Source organism: Palaemon carinicauda, chromosome 17 (assembly GCF_036898095.1).
Source record: "Palaemon carinicauda isolate YSFRI2023 chromosome 17, ASM3689809v2, whole genome shotgun sequence".
NCBI classification, from domain to species: domain Eukaryota; kingdom Metazoa; phylum Arthropoda; class Malacostraca; order Decapoda; family Palaemonidae; genus Palaemon; species Palaemon carinicauda.
Window position 1 is genome coordinate 57857996 of NC_090741.1, and position 25403 is coordinate 57883398.

The 25403-nt window shown below is 34.8% G+C and overlaps 3 protein-coding genes across 3 annotated transcripts in view; 1 reads left to right on the forward strand and 2 right to left on the reverse strand.

Annotated features, from left to right (window-relative positions):
- LOC137656383 (oxysterol-binding protein 1-like) overlaps positions 1–1285 on the forward strand; it is a 260638-nt gene extending 259353 nt beyond the window's left edge. The window contains exon 11 of the mRNA XM_068390557.1: positions 1001–1285. Within this exon, the coding sequence (XP_068246658.1) occupies positions 1001–1285 (285 nt within the window). The remainder of the gene's footprint in view (positions 1–1000) is intronic.
- A 3649-nt stretch (positions 1286–4934) lies between these two features.
- On the reverse strand, positions 4935–7946 carry LOC137656784 (probable serine/threonine-protein kinase nek3). The gene is made up of 2 exons (XM_068391068.1): positions 5944–7946; positions 4935–5767 (listed from the first exon to the last, which is right to left on the reverse strand). Exons 1-2 carry the CDS (start codon positions 7780–7782, stop codon positions 5720–5722), a joined length of 1887 nt encoding a protein of 628 aa, XP_068247169.1. The 5' UTR covers positions 7783–7946; the 3' UTR covers positions 4935–5719.
- LOC137656384 (uncharacterized) lies at positions 7908–17042 on the reverse strand. The gene is made up of 3 exons (XM_068390558.1): positions 16924–17042; positions 8090–11172; positions 7908–7953 (listed from the first exon to the last, which is right to left on the reverse strand). The coding sequence occupies exons 1-3, from the start codon at positions 16924–16926 to the stop codon at positions 7908–7910; spliced, it is 3132 nt and encodes a 1043-aa protein (XP_068246659.1). The 5' UTR covers positions 16927–17042.
- Between the last annotated feature and the right edge of the window lie 8361 nt (positions 17043–25403).

Genomic DNA, 25403 nt, shown 5'->3' on the forward strand with positions numbered 1-25403 from the left:
CTTGCTTTGCTGAAGGTAAGGACACATGAAGTGGGAGCTGTGGCTACTTCTGTGGCCTTCAAACAGAGCCATTCTCTGCAGAGTGTTATGGATGCAACCTATTGGAGAAGCAAGTCAGTGTTCGCATCATTCTATCTCAAAGATGTCCAGTCTCTTTACGAGTACTGCTACACCCTGGGACCATTCGTAGCAACGAATGCAGTAGTAGGCGAGGGCTCAGCCACTACATTCCCATAATCCCATAACCTTTTAACCTTTCTCTTGAATACTTTTTATGGGTTGTACGGTCGGCTAAGAAGCCTTCCACATCCTTGTTGATTTGGCGGGTGGTCAATTCTTTCTTGAGAAGCGCCGAGGTTAAAGGTTGTGATGAGGTCCTTTAGTATGGGTTGCAGCCCTTGATACTTTAGCACCTTTGAGTTGATTCAGCCTTCCAAGAGGAACGCTGCGCTCAGTAAGGAAGACGATCTTATTAAAGGCAGAGTAACGGTTCAAGTCGACTTCCTTACCAGGTACTTATTATTTCATTGTTATTGTGGATAACTGATTATATGAAATACGGGATACTTAGCTATCCTTTAGTCTTGTACACTGGTTTTTCACCCACCCCCCTGGGTGTGAATCAGCTACATGATTATCGGGTAAGTTTAATATTGAAAAATGTTATTTTCATTAGTAAAATAAATTTTTGAATATACTTACCCGATAATCATGATTTAATTGACCCACCCTTCCTCCCCATAGAGAACCAGTGGACCGAGGAAAAAGTGAGGTGGCGTCAACAACAAGTACTGTAGTACCTGGCCACAGGTGGCGCTTGTGAGTACACCCCCTTCTAGTATAGTGATAGCTGGCGTATCCCTCCCGTAGAATTCTGTCGGGCAACGGAGTTGACAGCTACATGATTATCGGGTAAGTATATTCAAAAATTTATTTTACTAATGAAAATAACATTTTTATAGGCTGTCATTTAATCGTTGTTTTAATTATTCTTTAACAGGTAGAAGATTCATGTGAACAGTTAGCTATGGTTGCTGCATTTACAGTCTCGTCCTATGCCACAACATCTGTGAGAACAACTAAGCCTTTTAATCCACTTCTTGGGGAAACGTATGAATGCGATCGCCTTGAGGATTATGGCTGGAGAGCGATTAATGAGCAGGTTTGTATAGTAATTGATTCAGTGTTTTTTTTTTTTAACATAAATGTTTTACGATTTTATAGAGTTCCATTCTTTTTAGTTTTGAAATTTATACAAAAAGTGTTTGGATTTTGTTTAAAATAATTCATATGGTAAACATTTTTATAGAGTTCCCTTCTCTTCATTCATGAAATTTATACAAAAGTGTTTGGATTTTGTTTAAAATAACTCATATGGTAAACATTTTTATAGAGTTCCCTTCTTTTCATTCATGAAATTTATACAAAAGTGTTTGGATTTTGTTTAAAATAATTCATATGGTAAACATTTTTATAGAGTTCCCTTCTTTTCATTCATGAAATTTATACAAAAGTGTTTGGATTTTGTTTAAAATAATTCATATGGTAAACATTTTTATAGAGTTCCCATCTTTTCATTCATGAAATTTATACAAAAAGTGTTTGGATTTTGTTTAAAATAATTCATATGGTAAACATTTTTATAGAGTTCCCTTCTTTTCATTCATGAAATTTATACAAAAAGTGTTTGGATTTTGTTTAAAATAATTCATATGGTAAACATTTTTATAGAGTTCCCATCTTTTCATTCATGAAATTTATACAAAAAGTGTTTGGATTTTGTTTAAAATAATTCATATGGTAAACATTTTTATAGAGTTCCCTTCTTTTCATTCATGAAATTTATACAAAAAGTGTTTGGATTTTGTTTAAAATAATTCATATGGTAAACATTTTTATAGAGTTCCCGTCTTTTCATTCATGAAATTTATACAAAAAGTGTTTGGATTTTGTTTAAAATAATTCATATGGTAAACATTTTTATAGAGTTCCCGTCTTTTCATTCATGAAATTTATACAAAAAGTGTTTGGATTTTGTTTAAAATAATTCATATGGTAAACATTTTTATAGAGTTCCCATCTTTTCATTCATGAAATTTATACAAAAAGTGTTTGGATTTTGTTTAAAATAATTCATATGGTAAACATTTTTATAGAGTTCCCATCTTTTCATTCATGAAATTTATACAAAAAGTGTTTGGATTTTGTTTAAAATAATTCATATGGTAAACATTTTTATTGAGTTCCCATCTTTTCATTCATGAAATTTATACAAAAAGTGTTTGGATTTTGTTTAAAATAATTCATATGGTAAACATTTTTATAGAGTTCCCGTCTTTTCATTCATGAAATTTATGCAAAAATAAAAATAATTCATATGGTAAACAGCATACAGGGAGGTATATTAAGTAATCTATGTCTAGAAATCATTAAAGCTGATGACACATGATGAGCCACGGAAGCCTGTGTTTAAAGGAAAATTAGGGACTTACTTATTGATTAACTTGCTTTAAAAGGAAGGGAGGTCTTTTCATTGCTTTTGACACAATACTATACCGAGATAGTTTCAAAGGATTTTCGTTCTCATAGTATGTACTGTATTTGAAGTTGAAGTTGTATAATAGAAATTACATTTAATTGTTAACCCTTATACCCCCAAAGGACGTACTGGTACGTTTCACAAAAGCCATCCCTTTACCCCCATGGACGTACCGGTACGTCCTTGCAAAAAAATGCTATAAAAATTAGTTTTTCATATTTTTTGATAATTACTTGAGAAAATTCAGGCATTTTCCAAGAGAATGAGACCAACCTGACCTCTCTATGACAAAAATTAAGGCTGTTAGAGAAATTTAAATAAAATATACTGCAAAATGTGCTTGAAAAAAAATAACCCCTGGGGGTTAAGGGTTGGAAATTTCCAAATACCCTGGGGGTAAAAGGGTTAAGTATTGTAACTGAGTTTTAGAGTATTTAGGGCTGTATTAGCCGTAAACAATTGTTTATATACAGTATATGCTCTCGGTAATTGCAGATTTTCAGATTTTGTTAATGATAATTCAATACATGTATACTCTAAGTTAGAAGTTAGCATGTCATGCAAACAATTTTTTATAATTATGGGAGCATTGCAGACTATTTTCTGAGTTTAGTAGTTTAACGATGGTTATCTGTTGAAATTCCAAGAACAAGTGAATATCGACAAAAAATTTAATAAGTAGTTTTCCTTTGAAAATGTACTTTAAAAAATTATCTTGTAAGATGGTGTCGAAGTGATCTGCAACAGATCTTTGGAGCAGTCAAAAGTTCATTGATATTCTTTTTTTATGTATTTTGTTACCCAAACAAGGAAAATTTGACACCAATTGTATAAGAAAAAAACTAAAAATAAAATATTTGGAAAAACTTTCTATAGCCTATATGTCAAGTTTACAGCGATATTTAATACTCAAAGAGACCTTGAGTCTTGAATTGTGACTCCAGGGTCTTTTTAAATGATATAGCAAATGCAAAGAACCCATATTCACATTAAAGACACTTGGGGCTTTCCTGAAAAAAAAAACACGTCCTGAGATTTCTAAAACCGGATCAATAAAGCAAGTTGTACTGCTAAATAGGAAGAGGTTTGGAGGGAATAAATATAAAAAAAGGTAACAAGCTTGCTTCAAAGGAATGTAGCTCAAGGCCTTTACTGGCATCTACAGTGTGCCACAGATTACCTCACATAACGAGATACATTTTTATTATTGTCGGAAAAGCAGGATGTTATAAGCCCATGAGCTCCAATAGGGAAAACAGCTCAGTAATGAAAGGAAATAAAAAAAAGGGGTAGAATAGTGGGAGAGTGTCCCTTCATGGGAAAACAGCCCTCTGACGAAAGGAAATAAGGAAACGGGTAGAATAGTGGGCCTGAGTGTCAACTCAAGTAAGCTGTACATCAGGTAAATAGAGGAATCTATGGTTGAGGACATTCTATTAATGGCAGTAGTAACTGACACTAAATGTTCTTATTACTAACTTTAAGGTGACCAAGTCTTTGTTATTTTGAAGTTTAATAGTGGTTATCAGTACTTAAAAGTTGCTTTTGATTACCTCACATAACTACAGAAGATCCGTAAAACATACCTGAAGGAATCCTCCCCCATTTACTTGCAATTTTCAGAATTCCTCTGCAGTTTGATAACAAGCTTATGGCACCCCATTCTTGCATTTTCAAGAATCTTGTAGGGCATACCTGGCACTTGGGTTTTTTATTGACAAGGGAAAAAGTTAACGAAGTGAAGAGGGAATGAAACAAAAGCGAGGAGATGAGAATTTAGTGGAAAAGAGAAGAAGATGGATGTGGCAGAGATGAGAATGTTGAGATGGATGTGTGGGGTGACAAGAAGAGATAAGATATGGAATGAGGTAATTAGGGGTAGCGCAGGAGTTAGAAAACTATCAGATAAGATCCAAGAAAGTAGACTGAGGTGGTACGGTCATGTCATGAGAAGAGATGAACAGTATATTGGGAGGAGAGTAATGGAAATGCAGGTACAGGGAACGAGAAGGAGAGGGAGACCAAAGCGAAGGTGGGTGGACTGTATCAAGGAGGACCTTCGATCAAAGGGATTAACCGGTGATGAGGTAGGGGACAGAGGTAGATGGAGAAAACTGACCAGAAACATCGATCCCACATAGAAGTGGGAAAAGATGTAGACAAAGAAGAAGAAAAAGATGAGAATTTAGTGGAAAGAGGATTGCATTTATTATATTAAAAGGTAGATAAACATATGAGGTACTTGAATGCAGCTTGTGATTGTTGCTCTGATATTTGAAATTGTCTTGATATATGAGTGATTTCTGATGGGTAAGGATTACTCAAAAGTTATTTCAAATAAAATATAGGTTACAAAAAACAATTGGTTAATATTATTTTATTAACATGGGTACATAGAGAAAACAATGTAATTTAACAATAAATATTTGATTTAACAAATAATATATACACATTTCTGGAAAACTAGGTGAAGAATCAAACTGTGTTCATGTTAGTGAATAGTTACTGTTTTGTAGTTGGTTGTATTTACATAAAACAAGTGACGTTTAGACTTCCTGCTCTACGTAAGGTTAGGAACAGAGAGGTGACCCTGCATTGGGGTGTTATGTTGGAATTATTTATATAATGGACATTTTTTAATTGATCATAGTATTGTAGTTAATAGCTAGTTATATTATGCAATCATGAATGAGTCAGTTACTGTATTTTGCAGTGTGGCAATGTTTGTTGTAAAGTATGGCTGTGTTGATTGATGTACAGTATATAAAGCTGGTTTTGTTTGAGGACATAATTTTCTGTGTGCATTCTTGGAAACAGGTATCGTGTAGTACATATACAAAACTCAGGTTATCCGAACTTTTGTAATATCGGACGAATTCATTCCTTGGATAATGGATAGTAGTATTTTGCTAAGTAATGTTACTGTATCCCCATAAGTAGTTTTTTTTTTAAAGAAAAATTATTTTAGTTCTGAAAATAGTAATAAGTGAGAGGTTCCTTTTGCAATAGTGCAATCTTGTGAAAGTGTTTTTGGTTTTGCGAGTCAGAAAAAAGAATGAATTATTGTTTTATAACATTAGTTTGTAAATAGTTACACAGATGCGACTTTTATCGGTGTATGCTGTGGAGAATGCCAAGTTTTAAAAGTTTTTCTTTTTGTCCCAAATGTTCCTTGATGCTTTACCAAGCTCTGTTGCTGTGACCCAGTGTCGGTGTATCATCTTGTACCTGTCCAGAGAAGAAATATTTTAATTTTGCAATCAGTAATTCCAATTAGAAAATAGTACTTCACCTATAAACTTCAGTTTAACTATAGGGAGGGTTTTAATGAAACGTAGCTTGGAGACAGGATCTAAGACACTTACAAGCATGCTTAGGAACAAGGATCGTATATTATTTTGTACCTGAGTCCTTGAACTAGTGAGTGCTTGATTCTCTATCGAGGTGAATGTAGGATTGCTACGAGGTAGTCTAAGGTGGCTTGAAGCTTGTGAATCCTGCTCAGGTAGCCAAGAATTTGTATTCTCCTCATCGGTTTCACTTTCGTGATGAAGACTTGAGCTTGTGTCGTATCGGTCTTGTGCCCCGTCAACCTTTACGGATTCCCAGTTGTACAAGTCGAGCATTTCAGGATGGTCTTGCAAGTTAACATGATGAATAGGTGGACGCCATTCGTAACTAGTTTTTGAGCTACTGCCACTAAGCTCCTGGTTCCTATGTTTAAAGTTTGAAGATTCAGATGAAGGTCTTATTGGTTCTGTGGTCGTTGGCAAATTTGTTGTTATCTGTCTGTACCATGGTGTTTTTGTAGTAGTAATTGTTCTTTGTGATGGAGGTGATGTTGTAGTTGATCTTAGTCTGTGCTTAGTAGTTCTGTATGAATTGTGATGAAGAGAAGAGCTAGTAATTGGTGTTGATGTAGTGGAAGTCAATAGCAGGGAGGCTGGTAAGGTTGTAGGTTCTTCTGTAGGATTTTGACTTTTTTCGTTTCTTTTACTGGCCATGAAGTCTTTCAGGCGCTGCAATGAATTGTATCTTGTTTGTCGTCCTGCCAGAAGAGGCCTAGCAGTTGTAGTGGTACTGATTGAATCTCCGTCTTGTTCAGAGTTTTCTATTTGAGAAAGATTGCTTTCGTATTTTATTTGTTGTAAATCTATGTTTGATGATTGAGGCTGTTGCTCTACTGCTGTTTCCTCCTTTTCTTCAGTAGGTTTTGTTTTGGTAGTGTGTTGATTTTCAGTCATTTTTAAAATAGTTGTTGGTATAATTGATGTTGAAAGTGTTTCCATTTCTAGTTCTGGTTTTTCTGTTTGATGTGCATGAGATATTTTTCTTGGAGGAGAATTATACCTGATCTTGAACTTATTCATATCAGATTGTGAATGTAAAGAAAGATTTTGGCCACCATTTTTTATTGTTAGGTCAGATGCCACTTCAGGCAGGTTAGCCATAGTTCTGTGGTTTGAATTTCCTGGCATGAAAACTTGCTTTGGTGTCCCAAGCGATGAGGGTGTTGGATTATTCCTCCACTGGAAAACAGAAGGACTGCTTGTTGTTGGACTTTCGTAGCTTAAGGTTGTAGTCTTTGGTGGCCATTTGTAGGTTGTGGTTGTGGTTTTTGATGGCAGTTCATAGCTTGGGGTTGTAGTCCTTGATGGCCGTTCATAGCTTGGGGTTGTAGTCCTTGATGGCCGTTCATAGCTTGGGGTTGTAGTCCTTGATGGCCGTTCATAGCTTGGGGTTGTAGTCCTTGATGGTCGTTCATAGCTTGGGGTTGTGGTCTTTGATGGCCGTTCATAGCTTGGGGTTGTAGTCTTTGATGGGCGTTCATAGCTTGGGGTTGTAGTCTTTGATGGCCGTTCATAGCTTGGGGTTGTGGTCTGTGGCTGTTCATAGCTTGGAGTTGTAGTCTTTTGATGTGCATAGCTTGTAGTTGTAGCCTTTGGGGTTATTGGCATATATGTCTGGAAATACCTGGCTGTTGGATATATTTCTCCTTCCATTGGCATTGGAGTGGCTTCAATAATGGTAATCCTTGATGATGCTTCAGATATAAAGTCATTAGTTTTTGTTCTCCCTTGTGTGTCAAAACGTTGGTCAGGGAAATTTCTTTCTGATGTCGAGTGTCTCCAGTCAATGGTAACAAAATTACTATTATCAGGAGACTGTGTTGTTGTCAAATGAAAATGATTCCATGGATTAGATGTGTGTGATTGTTGTAAGTTTGGATTTGAATTTTTCATTTCGGTATTTTTATTTATTTGATAGAGAGAAGGATTTAACCCCAGAGAGAAACCTTTTGATGCTGGGTTATTGTTAGGGGCATTGGTCGTAGATGCCGTGTTTAAAGTGGTGGGTGAAGATGTTCCTATTGAGCTATAGACTTGATGTACTGGTTTATTTTCTGAAAGGGCCTGGAGTGGTTTGTGGCTTGAAATAATTCTCGAGAAGATTGGGCTATTGGTAGTGACAGGTGTTACAGTACTTGTAGGCTGAGTTGTTGGTTTTGAAAAGGGAGTCAGTGTTAGTTGAAATTTAGGTTTTAATTGCATCGAATTGGTGGGTATGTTTTCGTCTCTTATGGTGTTGTTCCCAGAACTTTGTGGTTCTTGTGAAGTTGTTAATGATATTGGAGTTGTTGTTTCAGGGACATATTTGAAATCAGAATTGGATTGGTTTTCTCTCTCTGCGAATTGTATTGAAGGTTGTGTAGTGGAATCCTGAAACACAGCAATAGTTGCCTTTCCTTCAGATGAGCCAAATTCCATGTCTTCTGTCTGCCAAAAGTTTACTGGGCCTTTCATATTAGGTGGTTGCAGTTTGTCGTCCAACTTTTGTTCATTTTCTTGAATACCTGTAGAGGCGTCAAGAACATCATCAATAGTGAACTTTATTAAAGGTGGCCCCAGACTTTCATTATTTGTGTCTTTTTGTGAAGACTTTCTCGCAGGATTTGTTTGTGGATTTACAACAGATGTTCCTTTCACTTGCTCTTCATTGTTAGGGGATACTATGAATATCGTTTCATCTTGAAATTTTTCTGCCGTAGTTTGTGATGAATGTGTTTTATGAGTCGGTTTTGTTGCCCCATTGTCACTCAGGTTTATTTGATGAAGTTTTGGAGATTGGCTTAATGCTGCAGATAATTTGAATTGCGAAGGTGTATTTGTATGTGGTTGTTGAAATGCATTTTGTATTGAGGGTGTGGTGTGTTTTTTGTGTTGAATGGCTGGTGGTACTTGAGGCTTAAAGGTAAAATGATTTCCTATGTTTTTATTATCTCGGAAATGTCGTAATGGTCTGGTATTTACATCTATAGTAAGTGGTTGCGTAGGAATCTCGTGACTTGCTGAACCTGACTTCAAGTTAGGCCAATCGATAACTTTGCTCTCTGTATCGCCATCCCTCTGAGTGTCTGTCTTTGACATTAAGGAAGGGAACCAGGAAAACACACCGTTGGTGTTCGTGTTTGCAGTCTCCCGACTCCTAAACGCATTGAAGGGGTTAGGAAACGGCATTCTAGGCAGAGCGGGGAGACGGAAAGGGCGCAGTGTTGGAGGTTGGTTAAAAAAGGAGAACCCTGGTTGGGGAGTTGTTGTAGGCTCTGGAGTATTAATAGCATTGGCAGGTGTAGTCCTGAGGTTTGGCCATGGAACGAACGAAGGGTCTGTCGATGGTGCTGCATTTGGTACTGTCTGGGGTGGTGTGAAAAAAGGTGAAGGCCCCTCTTGTATAGTGTTTGGAAAAGGAGGCAGGTTTTCATTTAGGAATGTGGGTGGCTCAAACTGGGTCTCATGGTTTGCATTTTGGTTGTTAATTATAATGTGTTGCTGTGTTGGGCCAGATGTAGGGGGAAAAAAGGTTTGTGCCTCACTCTCAGGTTGTTGCTCGAAAAATTGATTGGGGCTACCATCATCTACTGTTGTTTCGTGTTGTAATTGTTTAGGAGGAGTAAACGAATCCTGAATGCCCTCCACTTCATTTTCTTGTTGCCTTGGGTTTTGCTCTTCAGAGACAATGTCATCTCCTTTGGGAGGTCCAAAGTCAGGAAACTGAGGTAGTATGATTGGTGGAGGTTGCATTTCTGAATGAAGGTTTGGGATTGATGGGAATTGCCTTGTGAGCTGTGGCCTAGGAGGAGGATTATTTCGTGGCTCTCTGCCTAATTGAAATATATTGCGAAAGGGCCTCATGAGATTGCGGAGTGCGTTACCTCCTTGTCGCTCTTCTGGATAGATATCGGAAGGCTGCGTGACATCTGGTCTTGAATTTGAGAGCAGTCTTGTTACTTTACGAAAGTATGGGGATATATCAATTGTTTGACGGTATGCAGTCGAGTCGTCACCTAGTCTCTCTTGGGTTTGCTTTGCATATGGATTTGGTGGTGCTTCAGCATCATACGGGTATCCCCACTCCTTAAGGTCATGTTGAACTGCTGCATGAAGCCATGGCTGTTTGTAAACTAATTTACCAGCTTCGGTTTTTTTGTCATTAAGATTGGAGTTTGTGTTATTATCCTCATTTTGTGTGTCATTCTTTCTGTAAAGAGTGTTATTGAAGGTGGTTCCTAGTGGAGTAACAGATAAATTTTTTATATTACTTGGTGTTGGAGGGAGAGGCAAGTAGGTAGTTATGTTGTTTGGTGAAAGTGTTGTACTCTTGGGGAAGAAAATCTTCCCACCATCATTTAGCAACTCATATTGTATAAGAGGTGAAGCACGAAATAATGATGAGTTAGTTTGATTTTTAAAATGGGGCCCCTGAGTGATTTTAAAGGTGTTATTTGTTTGGGTATGTTGACCATTATTTTCTGTAAAAGCATTTACTGACTGTAAGGGAGAGCTTGGTGCATTTGCAAGATCAGGCCATAGTATTGTATTTTGATTTGCCATAGAATTTGCAGACAATTCTGAACTAGTAACTTGGTTGAAATTCTCTCCATAAATTGGGCTCTTCTCTATTGTAGATTGCACATGTTGCCTAATATCTTCTCTAGCAATATCTTGAGGTTTATAATGTCCAGAATTTGGCCAGGTAATATATGTGGGTATTGTGGCACTGTCATCCTTATTGATGTTTGAAAATGAGGTATGTATGGTATGGGAATTTTGTTGTCTTGGACTATTTACACTAATTCTTTGATTGTCGTGCCTGCGGAGTTGGTTCGGGAGAAATTCACGTAAGGGGATAGATAATTCACTGATAGAAAGCCTTGCAGGGAAATCTTTTTCTCTTTGTTGTTGGTATACTTCACGCAGTTGAGGTTGTTGTGTTACTACACTCTCTAGAGCCTGCACTATAGCTGTCCAGTGCTTATCTTTGACAGGGCGTGAGTCAGGTACCCATTTGGGAAACCCAATTGGAGGCGAAATGTTCGATGTATTTCTGGGATCCCCTGGTCCTGCCCATCCTACTAAATCTATACCAGATTCGATAGCGGGTACTGTAAAAGCACGATCGTATTGATCAAACTCTTGGGAGGGTAAAACAATGACAGGACTTTGCAAGTCAAATGGAGCTATTGATGGGTCAAGATTATCAGTGCTTGAGGGAGGTCTCAAACCATCTCCTGTTGTGATTAGAGTTGCCCATATCATCAGTAGTAGTAGAAGTTGTAGTTTCTGCTTCCACATCTGAAAGAAATTATAATACTGTAGTTACTGAAAATCAATATGAATGAAAAGTAGAAGCTTGAAATTATAAGAATACAAGTTCTATAATAAGAAAGCAATGCAATATAGAATTGGTCATGATTGAAAAAACAATCACTAGTGTGTTCATGTTATTTATCTTGCAAATACAGTGGTACCTTGGTTTAAGATTTTAATATTTTCTTGGATCGTGCTCGTAAACTAAAACAATTTTTCCCAGATAAACTAAAAGATATACGCTCAATGCATTCCACTCTTTGATGAGTACAGATATACACTAATTTTTAAAGGGTTATAATTTAATTTGGTGAACAAATTATAACCTAACATCAGAAATACCAGAAATGAACACAACTTAATATTTAACGATAAAGAAGATATTGATAAATTAACTCGCACTTTACCCTCTAGGAGAGTTGTGTTTGGCATGAGGGGTGACAAGAGAGAAGAAGGAGGTGGTTATTTCTTGGAGGGAGAATCTCCCTCCTTGAGAACTTTATCAGGAATTCTCTCTCTAGAACGACATTCACTATCACTAACTCAATCCCATAATTTACACTTTCTTGACATTTGGTCATCTTTTCTTACTCTTACGTTCAGTTTTGACAACGAACCTATCTTGACATGACGACTTTATCCTCTTCTTTAAAATGTTAAGGAAATTTGGCATTGCATTGTAGGTAAATAGATATGCTGCTCAACCTGCCGAAACCTTCTTTTGCAGGGTTTCCCACGTTGTTAACATCTTAATTTCGCTTTAAGTGAGAGGTTTTTCACAGTCCCTCCTCCTCCTCCTCCTCCTCCTCAGTTGAAATCTCTGTATTCTCTTGCCACTGCTTCTTATTCAGCTCCAATACCATTGCTTTTTGGCAATTACAGTAGTAATTTCAGTAATTGTTTCATCTTCTGTTTCACATCAATCCAGATAAGTAGAAACCTTTCAGCATTAAGAACATGTTGCCATTGATTCATCAATGTCAGCACTGGTTCTGCATTATCTAATGTTTAGAATTTTAACTGTACCAATCATGGATGTTGTAGTACAAATGTACAGTGATTGCAGGGTGGCTGTATGCATAATCTTCTCCTTACTGTATTTTGTAATCATCGTGGGAGCCAATGTCCCAATACTGTTACCTTTGCAACAGAGCACAAAAGGTCTTTATGATGAACGCTAGTGATAAAAAATCGACAAGGAACGTGCAGTCGCAAATAAAAAAAAAAAAAAATTGAAAGATTTGCATGAGAGACATTCTTCTACCAGTACAATACTACTCGGAGAATGAAAAGTTAGGCGAGCTACTGCGAAACAAAATAGGATAAAAACCCTGTGAATACTGCGTCAGTGGCGTATAGGTACTACGAGGCTAGTAGAGTACTTGTCCATAAAAATGCGTATTCAAAAGGAAATTTTTGCTCAGACTGATACAGTGCTTGTGAATCAATTTGAATTTATATGCTCTTGTACCGATTTGCTCTTATTAAAATTTACTCATAAACCGAGGTGCTACAGTACTGTAATTGTAAAGCTAGTGAGGTACTGTGTAGTTATTTTTTTACTTGTAATTGAAGTGTTATACATTTAGTTGAAATTCTTAGCTCATTAGCTTGAGAATAAGGAAATATTGAGGAATATATGACTCCTAGTTTTTGCAATAGTTTATTCACAAATTAACTTATTGGATTGATGGAATGTTGGAAAAATTAGGCTAGGCACTTGAATTATTGTATGGTGATATAAAAAAAAATAGTTTTCATCTTTGATATACACAAGACAGGAGGAAAGAAACACTTTTGAAATAAAAATGTTAGTACTGTAGTTTTAACAATAAAAAAGTGGCTATAGTTACTAGTGAAAAGTTATATCATTATTATTATAAAATGTTTTTTAGGAAGAGAGATTGCTAGTGTAATTTCATTACATAAATGTTTTAGTTCATAGACTTGATTATACTGCTGCCAAGCAGAAGCTACTGTTGTCTTCTAAAAGTGATGGGTTCAGTAGGAATGGGTAAGAATTTGGTCCCAGAATTAAACCAAAAGCTTTAGGATGAGTTTGGTGTACAAAATTATATTATGCGAGTTGTAGAGAGCAGACTAAGGCAGCTGGGTCTTGACCATTTAATGCGATAATTAGAGAGCATAGCGCAAGACAAAATAAGAATCATATATGTGTGAGGAAAGAGAAATACCCCCAAAAATGAAACCTCATCAAATCACAGAATCAATTTTCAGATAAAAAGCATGATCTTTGAAAAAAGAAGACGGATATTTATTAAATTTCAGAAGAAAAGGTTGGTCAGCATTAAGAATAAATTTAGGTAGAACTTAGCAAATGACAATTATGGACCAAGAAGTGCGGTATCCTTTTCTTCTAAGATTATGGTCTTTACATTTGCTTATTTTTGTTATATGTGAGTTTTCATCTATTTCTAAATAAAAGACCAAGTAATAATAATCAATCTGTGACATGCTTTAGGGTCACGATTGGAATAAATTCCCCCGAGTTTCAATTGAATTAAGGTCTAAGGTCTTTTCAAACATCATATGGTCACTGCTAAGAAGAATGGCAATTTCTTCTGTGCACTCGACAAAAGTTTTGTTGTAATTTCTTCATGGTCGTTGTTTTAAGAAGTCATCAATAAAGTGATGGGACTGTTGACAGGAAAATTAGTGTTGTTTTGACAGATGACAAAAGGCTTAAGGGACACGAAAATTGCATTATTCTATAATTTCAAATACTCTTTAGTAGAATACTGTATAGTTATCTGTGTATGTTTTATTTTGCCGTGTAGTTCTCAAACACTTTTTGTTGGTTTAGTTAATATTATAATAATTTAATACTTTGAAACTTGAACTTAACCAAACTATATTTTGCAAAAAAAAAATTTATACCGGAAAAAGAAGGGTTCTTCCAGATGTATTCAGAAAAGTGAAAAATATAAAAGTTGCATACTTTAAAGAAATTGATTTTTCATTGTGCATTACTCAAGTTTCAAATGAAGGGTAATAAATTTCCCAGTTTTCACATTTCTTTGTCAAATTTATCTATATCTCTATAAAGATTTGCCTTGCATTTTTTGTCTTGATGCCATCTTTAAATATTTTCCTTTTTCTTCTGCAGGTGAGTTTTCAAAGTTAACCAGTGTTAAGCAGGAAAGGTAAGTTACCAATTTATTTTGCTAAGTTGCTCAAAAAGCAAGACCAATCCATGCTTTAAATGTTAGACCTTATTCCTTCCAATTTAATTTCTTATAATTCTGCCCATGTTCTTTTTTCTGTAATATTTTTTCTTCAAGGGATACTATTTTATTTAAGATACAATCAGTTATTTATAAATTTTGAATATTTTCTTGTTTTGTAGTCGAAAGTTCTCTTGTGATTTGTTATTTTATTTTGGTTGGATTGGTATCTCCATTGAACCCATACCGTAATGTGCGAATATATCGGATCAGTCTTCTTATGATTTCTTTGGAAAGATCAAACCTGTTTGAATTATGGTAGCTGCCTATTCAGTACTGTACTTAGCATATTTTCTTTATTTTAATCATTAATTTTTTCATTGATGTAATTTCGCTTTAAAATTATTTACACAACTAAAAATAAGGTATTGGAAAAAATTGCATATGTAACAAAGGAAAACAAATTAATAAATGCAATGTAAAGAAAGGAAACAGTTTATGATAAAGGTTGATTATATTACAAAGCAAATAAGAATCAAATGATAAGGAAGGGCACATTAGAAAATCATAAATGCATGGAGATCTTAGACTCCTGACCAGGTACATCAGGGGTTAGAGTACTTTATAGAGTACTTGACCTTCCAAACTATGTTCAGTACATTCACAATGTCTTTGTAACCACTTTAAAGAGACAAAAGTAATTGGGAATGAAATGAAAGCAGAGACAATAATAGACTAAAAAAGATCCTGTTTGAGAAGTATAAGGGAATACTAGTAGCCTTAATCTTCCTCAATGATGTTTCCTTTCAATAACCAAATAATCACATATAAGGGTTACTGGAGTGTGGAAATACTGTAAGATAGATGACAACTGCAATGATCCAAAATAGAAAGGACATCTATCAGTCTTTAATTAAATAGATTATTCTCCCTCAACAAAAACAGTTTCCTCGTATCAGGGGCTGGCTCCTTAGAAAAATTATTTAACACTGCTATGTTTTTCTTTCAAATACTGAACCTTGAAATAACCCTCTGTGCAGTAAAGCATCCAAAACATTAGTCAGTGTATCCTTATATGTAGAATGCTTATTAGCAGTGCTTTAAAACCCTCTACTCCCACGTGGCCAGTCACCCTTATCATGGTTGCACACTTGTACAACCTGGATATTGAAGCCCTTACATTCTAACACATGTTTCACTCCACCTATCCAATCGTTCCTAGAGATTCCCTTTGTCCTGTTTCTCCTATTACTTCTGAATTATAGTTAATTTCATAATCTATTGCTATTCATATGGCTAAATCCCTTTTTATTTTTACTTTAAAGATGTGTTTTTGCAAGTCAGATTAGTTAAACTATGATGGAAAATAGTTCTACCCAATGGCACAATTTAAAAAAAATTCTCCATTCAATTCAATCATTTTGTATTCAATGGGAACATTTTTAATCAGACACTTATGAAATTTTCCTTGAAGTCTTTACATCAATAACCAGACAAGTATGAAATTTTATTTGATTTTTTTTGTTTAAATAGTCAGATGTTTCTACATGGAAGTGTTTCCCAAATGTTAGATAATCAGGGAAATGCCGTATTTGTATGATAAAACTTATTTCATTTGGAAGCTCATTTTTTAAATGGACAATTCTAATGTATTTACTCCTCGTCAAAGCTTCCAAGACACCCTATACTGTTTGCTAAATATTTCAAATATGTATTGAATTACGAATTTTTGAAAAATGCTACAGTAATAATGTACAGAGATTTACAAATAACTTTAGGAAAGCCCTGTTATGGAATAAGAGAAATTTCAGGCTGAAAGTGCTGAAGCCAGAAGAGAGTGGAAAGACCTCTCGCCACCTCAATTCCCATGAGGGAAAGTAGGATTCCAAATGTTATAGTATGATGATGAAGGATGCTTGGAAAAACTGACAGAGATAAAAAAAGAAATAAAGTACAAATCCCATATAGGTTGTGAGCCTTTACATAATTTTATACTGGAAATGAAAATATCCACATTTTGGCTCACTGGATAGGGACTATTATAATAGAAGGAAACAAACCAGAAAAATGCAATTTGAAATGGAGCTGGTCAAAACTCTACATACATCTGTATGTACTTTATATAAACAGTGCTTTAGCACTGCATATCAAAGTTTAGTGATAGTCATCATCTACTATGTTATGATATATAATGTGGTTAACACTACCACATTTTAATAATAGAAAAAAAGAGAATGATGAAAGAAAATTTGAATAATTTTAAAGAGATTATAGAAGGTGAATTCTAAGGATGAAGACCCAAAGAAGAAAAAGGAAGGTAATACTAGATGACCTGAAGGGAGGGATAAGGTACCAAGAGCTGAAAGAGGTGGCCACAAATAGAGAATTATGAAGGGCAACTTATCCATGAAAGCACCTGCTTTTGGGAAGAGCACTATAGTAGTTGTATAATCATTGTTGGATTCAGGCTACTACATTTTGATAATAGAAAGAAATGAGAGAGAAGTGAAAGAAAAGTAAATAATTTTAGAACAAGATTTTTAAGACTCACCATGCTCTTAGTCTTCGGGTGAAACCCGAGGGACCTGTAAATATCACTGAAGTGCCCAGGTGAACATCCACTGTTAAGCCTAGTACAGGTTCTCGATGATCAACCACTAAGAAAGTCCTGGAAGTTTTACAGATAAAAGAGAATTAATACTCTATAAAGGTGAGGGATATTTCAATGGTTTAAAAGTACATGTTCACCTTTTGGAAGGAAATATATTGAAGGAAAGCATGTCACTTCCATTGCTGGGAAAATTTTGAAGTACTGTAAGATAGTCTTATTATTCCCATTACATAAACATTTATCAACGTATCCCCTTCTATTAGCCATTAAAGGTCCATCATAGTGGTAGATATAAAATGAATTATATCACAATGCGTAATCTTCACATTTTTTTTTATATTTCCACGTTAATATTACTTCCATATCAGTTAATACTTAAGAATAGCTATTATTCTCCCGTTTTCATTATATCTGAAACAATCTAGTTCTGGTTTTATTCTATAGAAATATATTTCAGCAACCATCTCGCTTGTATCATGGGGGTTGAGTTTAGTGCCGTCAGTTTGCCACATGCAATGCATTGTATGAATTATTATTTATTATTATTATTATTATTATTATTGTTATTATTATTATCATTATTATTATTATTACTAGCTAAGCTACAACCCTTGTTGAAAGAGCAAGATGCTATAAGCCCAAGGGCTCCAACAGGGAAAAATGGCCCAGGGAGGAAAGGAAATAAGGTAATAAATAAACGATATAAGAAATAATGAACAATTGAAATAAAATATTTTAAAAACATAAACAACATTAAAACAGATATTTGATATATAAACTATAAAAGGACTTATGTAAGCCTGTTCAACATAAAAACATTTGCTGCGAGTTTGAACTTTTGAGAGTTTTTACAGCATCCTTTTAAGCTCCCTAGCAGCATTTACTTTGTAACCTTAAACTATAACCTCTGTTCCCACTTTTTTTTTTTCATCTGTGTCCAACAACTAAAATTTTTACTTAATTTTTACTTTGTATGAGGAAAGTTGCACATCAGCTAATTCCATACTACATACTAAATGAATATTAACACTCTCTCTCTCTCCTCTCTCTCTCTCTCTCTCTCTCTCTCTCTCTCTCTCTCTCTCTCTCTCTCTCTCTCTCTTTCTAGGGGTGCTACTTGAAGTAATGATTAGATGGTTTTTTAGAATTACATTTTATCAGAAGTGTGAGCTTCTCTGTATTATTATTAGTATTATTATTATATTATCATCATCATCATTATAACACTATGCCATTATTATCATTATTATTATTATTATTATTATAACAATATGCCATCATTATTATCATTATTATCACTAAAACAATATGCTAGAACAAAATAAAGGAATGATAAAATTTTTTCAATACTGTCATTATTGTATTACTCTTATTACGAATTGCAAAACAAACGAATGTACCAATACAGTATAAGCTTACACAATACAGTGGTGTTAGTATTAACTGCAAGTAACGATAGCGGTAAATTGATATTTCATGTACTCTTGAGAATTTATGGCTCATTGTCTTGGGTTAGAGTTCTCTTGCTTGAGGGTACACTCGAGCACACTCTCCTATCTTATTTCTCTTCCTCTTGTTTTGTTAAAGTTTTCATAGTTTATATAGGAGATATTTATTGTTGTTACTCTTCTTAGAATATTTTATTTTCCTTTTTTCCTTTCCGCACTGAGCTATTTTCCCTGTTGGAGCCCCTGGGCTTATAGCATACTGCTTTTCCAACTAGGGTTGTAGCTTAGTAAGTAATAATAATAATAATAATAATAAACAGTAAAATTAATTTGCTGTATTTTCTCTATTAATAAGCAAAAAAAAAGTCAGCTGTTCGAAAAAGATTGTTCTTATCTATAAAAGATCTGTTTTAATGTTGTTAATGTTCTTGAAATATTTTTATTCTTCGTAATTTCTCATATAGTTTATTTTATTTCCTCACTGGGCTATTTATCCCTGTTAGAGCCCTTGGGCTTATAGCATTCTGCTTTTCCAACTGGGGTTATAGCTTCATCATCATCATCTCCTCCTACTCCTATTGACACAAAGGGCCTCGGTTAGATTTTGCCAGTCGTCTCTATCTTGAGCTTTTAATTCAATACTTCTCCATTCATTATCTCCTACTTCTCGCTTCATAACCTCAACCATGTAGATCTGGGTCTTCCAACTCTTCTAGTGTCTTGTGGAGCCCAGCTGAACGTTTGGTGAACTAGCTTAGTTAGTAATAATAATGATGATGATAATAATAATAATAATAATAATAATAATAATGATAGCATATGTGTCTTTTGAAAAGTCTAAAAAATAGCGGTACAATTTTTCGCACCCAGAAAAGCGACATTCTTGTGTGTTCACCAGGCCGAGAAATAGACTACAGAACACCTTAAAGCATAGCATAGAATTGCTCTCTCTCTCTCTCTCTCTCTCTCTCTCTCTCTCTCTCTCTCTCTATTATAACGTAGGACTGGGTAGATTTTATAGCTTATATTTTGCCGATGTTGAATATATTAAAAAATAGGGGCTTCAAGCTGAAGATAAAATGTTGAGTCTAATACTGCTAATTTTCACTTATTGTTCTCTCTCTCTCTCTCTCTCTCTCTCTCTCTCTCATCTGAGATAGTAGGTTGGCCAAGGCACCAGCCGCCCGTTGAAATACTACCGCCAGAGAGTTATGGGGTCCTTTGACTGGCCAGACAGTACTACGTTGGATCCTTCTCTTTGGTTACGGTTCTTTCTCTTTGCCTACACATACGCCGAATAGTCTGGCCTATTCTTAACAGATTCTCCTCTGTCCTCACACACCTGACAACACTGAGGTTACTAAACAATTCTTCTTCGCTCAAGGGGTTAACTACTGCACTGTATTTGTTCTGTGGCTACTTTCCTCTTAGTAAGGGTAGAAGAGACTCTTTAGCTATGGTAAGCAGCTCTTCTAGGAGAAGGACACTCCAAAATCAAACCATTGTTCTCTAGTCTTGGGTAGTGCCATAGCCTCTGTACCATGGTCTTCCACTGTCTTGGGTTAGAGTTCTCTTGCTTGAGGGTACAATCAGGCACACTATTCTATTTAATTTCTCTTCCTCTTGTTTTGTTAAAGTTTTCATAGTTTATATAGGAAATATTTATTTTAATGTTACTCTTCTTAAAATATTTTATTTTTCCTTCTTTCCTTTCCTTACTGGGCTATTTTCCCTGTTGGGGCCCCTGGGCTTATAGCATTTTGCTTTTCCAGCTAGGGTTGTAGCTTAGCAAATAATAATAATAATAATAATAGTAATGTTTTAGCCAATTTAACAAAAAATAAGTTGTAATCAGTAATTTAGAAGTTGGTCTCTCTCTCTCTCTCTCTCTCTCTCTCTCTCTCTCTCTCTCCTCTCTCTCTCTCTCATCTGAGATACTTCAAACTGACCTAGTAATGTTTTAGCCAATTTAACAAAAAATAAGTTGTAATCAGTAATTTAGAAGTTGCTCCTCTCTCTCTCTCTCTCTCCTCTCTCTCTCTCTCTCTCTCTCTCTCTCTCTCTCTCTCTCTCTCTCTCTCTCTCTCTCTCTCTCTGACCGGAATTTGAATGTGCGTGACATTCATATCATCCCGCTTAGAAAGTGTGACTATAGTGACACTCTTGTCATGGCTACTGGAGGCGGGTGTAACTTGGGTGTAGTTTGCTTCCTCTTCATCCCTTTCCAGTCAACTCCCCTCCCTTTACACCCCCCCCCCTTTCCCCACTACACTTAGACCCCCCTAACTCCCCATTCAATATCCCGAAACTTATATCTGATGGCTAGGTCCTCCTGCTGGTAGTCGTCAATCAATGCCTCTTGTTTCAGTCCTTCATAATTACCGTCACTTTTCCCATGATTTATGAAGCAGTTCTCTCTCTCTCCCTCTCTCTCTCTCTCTCTCTCTCTCTCTCTCTCTCTCTCTCTCTCTCTCTCTCTCTCTTAGATACGTTTAACTCAGGTTTGGAAGAAACTCTCTCTCTCCCTTTCTCTCTCAATATTAGATACCTTTAACTCATGTTTGAAAGAATCTCTCTCCTCTCTCTCTCCTCTCTCTCTCTCTCTCTCTCTCTCTCTCTCTCTCTCATAATATTACAGACCTGTAACTCAGGTTTGAAAGAAACAAGAAAGATTTTAAGAGCCTCTGTCCTATCGGAGAATTAAAGATATTTATCAAAAGAGTGCAGGTTATAGAAATACGTTTATCAAAAGAGTGCAGGTTATAGAAATATGTTTATCAAAAGAGTGCAGGTTATAGAAATACGTTTATCAAAAGAGTGCAGGTTATAGAAATACGTTTATCAAAAGAGTGCAGGTTATAGAAATACGTTTATCTAAAGAGTGCAGGTTATAGAAATACGTTTATCAAAAGAGTGTAGGTTATAGAAATACGTTTATCAAAAGAGTGCAGGTTATAGAAATACGTTTATCAAAAGAGTGCAGGTTATAGAAATGCATATCAAAAGAGTGCAGGTTATAGAAGGACGTTTATCAAAAGAGTGCAGGTTATAGAAATACGTTTATCAAAAGAGTGCAGGTTATAGAAATACGTTTATCAAAAGAGTGCAGGTTATAGAAATATGTTTATCAAAAGAGTGCAGGTTATAGAAATACGTTTATCAAAAGAGTGCAGGTTATAGAAATACGTTTATCAAAAGAGTGCAGGTTATAGAAATACGTTTATCAAAAGAGTGCAGGTTATAGAAATGCATATCAAAAGAGTGCAGGTTATAGAAGGACGTTTATCAAAAGAGTGCAGGTTATAGAAATACGTTTATCAAAAGAGTGCAGGTTATAGAAATACGTTTATCAAAAGAGTGCAGGTTATAGAAATACGTTTATCAAAAGAGTGCAGGTTATAGAAATACGTTTATCAAAAGAGTGCAGGTTATAGAAATACGTTTATCAAAAGAGTGCAGGTTATAGAAATGCATATCAAAAGAGTGCAGGTTATAGAAGGACGTTTATCAAAAGAGTGCAGGTTATAGAAATACGTTTATCAAAAGAGTGCAGGTTATAGAAATACGTTTATCAAAAGAGTGCAGGTTATAGAAATGCATATCAAAAGAGTGCAGGTTATAGAAGGACGTTTATCAAAAGAGTGCAGGTTATAGAAATACGTTTATCAAAAGAGTGCAGGTTATAGAAATACGTTTATCAAAAGAGTGCAGGTTATAGAAATACGTTTATCAAAAGAGTGCAGGTTATAGAAATACGTTTATCAAAAGAGTGCAGGTTATAGAAATGCATATCAAAAGAGTGCAGGTTATAGAAGGACGTTTATCAAAAGAGTGCAGGTTATAGAAATACGTTTATCAAAAGAGTGCAGGTTATAGAAATACGTTTATCAAAAGAGTGTAGGTTATAGAAATACGTTTATCAAAAGAGTGCAGGTTATAGAAATACGTTTATCAAAAGAGTGCAGGTTATAGAAATACGTTTATCAAAAGAGTGCAGGTTATAGAAATGCATATCAAAAGAGTGCAGGTTATAGAAGGACGTTTATCAAAAGAGTGCAGGTTATAGAAATACGTTTATCAAAAGAGTGCAGGTTATAGAAATACGTTTATCAAAAGAGTGCAGGTTATAGAAATACGTTTATCAAAAGAGTGCAGGTTATAGAAATACGTTTATCAAAAGAGTGCAGGTTATAGAAATGCATATCAAAAGAGTGCAGGTTATAGAAGGACGTTTATCAAAAGAGTGCAGGTTATAGAAATACGTTTATCAAAAGAGTGCAGGTTATAGAAATACGTTTATCAAAAGAGTGCAGGTTATAGAAATGCATATCAAAAGAGTGCAGGTTATAGAAGGACGTTTATCAAAAGAGTGCAGGTTATAGAAATACGTTTATCAAAAGAGTGCAGGTTATAGAAATACGTTTATCAAAAGAGTGCAGGTTATAGAAATACGTTTATCAAAAGAGTGCAGGTTATAGAAATACGTTTATCAAAAGAGTGCAGGTTATAGAAATACGTTTATCAAAAGAGTGCAGGTTATAGAAATACGTTTATCAAAAGAGTGCAGGTTATAGAAATACGTTTATCAAAAGAGTGCAGGTTATAGAAATGCATATCAAAAGAGTGCAGGTTATAGAAGGACGTTTATCAAAAGAGTGCAGGTTATAGAAATACGTTTATCAAAAGAGTGCAGGTTATAGAAATACGTTTATCAAAAGAGTGTAGGTTATAGAAATACGTTTATCAAAAGAGTGCAGGTTATAGAAATACGTTTATCAAAAGAGTGCAGGTTATAGAAATACGTTTATCAAAAGAGTGCAGGTTATAGAAATGCATATCAAAAGAGTGCAGGTTATAGAAGGACGTTTATCAAAAGAGTGCAGGTTATAGAAATACGTTTATCAAAAGAGTGCAGGTTATAGAAATACGTTTATCAAAAGAGTGTAGGTTATAGAAATACGTTTATCAAAAGAGTGCAGGTTATAGAAATACGTTTATCAAAAGAGTGCAGGTTATAGAAATACGTTTATCAAAAGAGTGCAGGTTATAGAAATACGTTTATCAAAAGAGTGCAGGTTATAGAAATGCATATCAAAAGAGTGCAGGTTATAGAAGGACGTTTATCAAAAGAGTGCAGGTTATAGAAATACGTTTATCAAAAGAGTGCAGGTTATAGAAATACGTTTATCAAAAGAGTGTAGGTTATAGAAATACGTTTATCAAAAGAGTGCAGGTTATAGAAATACGTTTATCAAAAGAGTGCAGGTTATAGAAATACGTTTATCAAAAGAGTGCAGGTTATAGAAATGCATATCAAAAGAGTGCAGGTTATAGAAGGACGTTTATCAAAAGAGTGCAGGTTATAGAAATACGTTTATCAAAAGAGTGCAGGTTATAGAAATACGTTTATCAAAAGAGTGCAGGTTATAGAAATACGTTTATCAAAAGAGTGCAGGTTATAGAAATAAGCTTATCAAAACAGTGCAGGTTATAAAAATACGCTTATAAAAAGAGTGCAGGTTATAGTAATAGAGGAATATGGGAGATAATAATAAATGCCTAAGTCTAGCGGTAGATGGAAAGAAACTCTGTCGAGCTGAGGTATCCGATTGTCGACAAAGAAAATAGGAAAACAGACCACATGGACATTTAATAGATCAGTAAGTGGGCTAGATACTTCGAGAGAGAGAGAGAGAGAGAGAGACTGCTGCGTCATACAGAAAGTATCTTGATTGATTTTACTTCTATTTGCAGAAGCGCAAATTCATATTTGCCTTGCTATTCGGTTGATCGATTACTTTTTTTTTTGTTAATTTTTTTTTTTTTACGCTTTCCTGATTACCTTACGAAGAAGCACCTTGTTTCTATGCTTCATTGGCCATTATAGATGTTCGTATTAAAATGGATATCTTTTATTTTTTTCAAACGTGGTTATTGATTTTTTTTTATTTAATTTCCCTCGTATGAACAAATTCGTGATTATTATTGATTCACTAGTATACGTGACCTGTCAAAAATGACTGTCAAATATTTAGATATTATATATATAATATATATATATATATATATATATATATATATATATATATATATATATATACACACACGCAGATTCAACCCTTCCCCCCCTCCCCCCCCTTTCCTAATTACAACACGGCAGTTTCGGCAATTTGTGGGAGATTGTGGTTTCCGAGTGTACCTCTCGGGTACCACCCCCCCCCCCTACCTTAGAGACGCGCAGACACAATAGCTAGTTATACGTTTAGCAATGCCGTTGAAGGTGACAGGAAAGATATATATATATATATATATATATATATATATATATATATATACCCTGGTATTTTCTCTTTATCATATAGGAGAGATTACAATTCTTGCTCATTTATATTTTTTAACGTATTACGTAATTATTTGCGTTGAAATTCTTATAACCAGTTATGTACGTCCATATATATATATTATATATATATATATATATATATATATATATATATATATATATATATATATATATTAATATTCTGACAAATCCTTTAGATACATTTGAACTAACCAGAAATAGTTATCCATCTGATTTCACTAAAAAATCTCACAGCCTCGAGTATATATAATTCAATTTAGTCTTTTCTCAAATAAAGATAAATTTTGTTACTAAAATCTAAGGTAACGTTTCTTGGAATTTGGTGTGTTGTCGCCAGCAATGTGTAAATATGTTTGTCATTCGTTAGAGTATCCACGTGTCTTAAAATGTACTTGGAAAAGGATTAATTTTATGCCATCTTGCTTAGAAGTGAGAAAGTCATTGGTGAAAATAACTACTTGATTATTACTTTGTTTTCCGGTAATAATAAGTAATCTTGATGATTTTGAGAAAATTGTGATAATTACATCTGCTTTTCATAGATGTATGATTTTTGGTATCGATTTTTTACCCATTTTTCTTAAATAGTTGATAGGTTTTTATCATGA

Coding starts and splice junctions, on each gene's coding strand:
- LOC137656784 (XM_068391068.1), bottom strand. CDS start 7,782: ATGAAAAATTCAAATCCAAACTTACAACAATCACACACATCTAATCCA. Junction 5,768..5,943: donor TCACTAGTTCAAGGACTCAG/GTACAAAATAAT, acceptor TTCTCTGGACAG/GTACAAGATGATACACCGAC.
- LOC137656384 (XM_068390558.1), bottom strand. Junction 7,954..8,089: donor AACATACCCACCAATTCGAT/GCAATTAAAACC, acceptor AAACCACTCCAG/GCCCTTTCAGAAAATAAACC.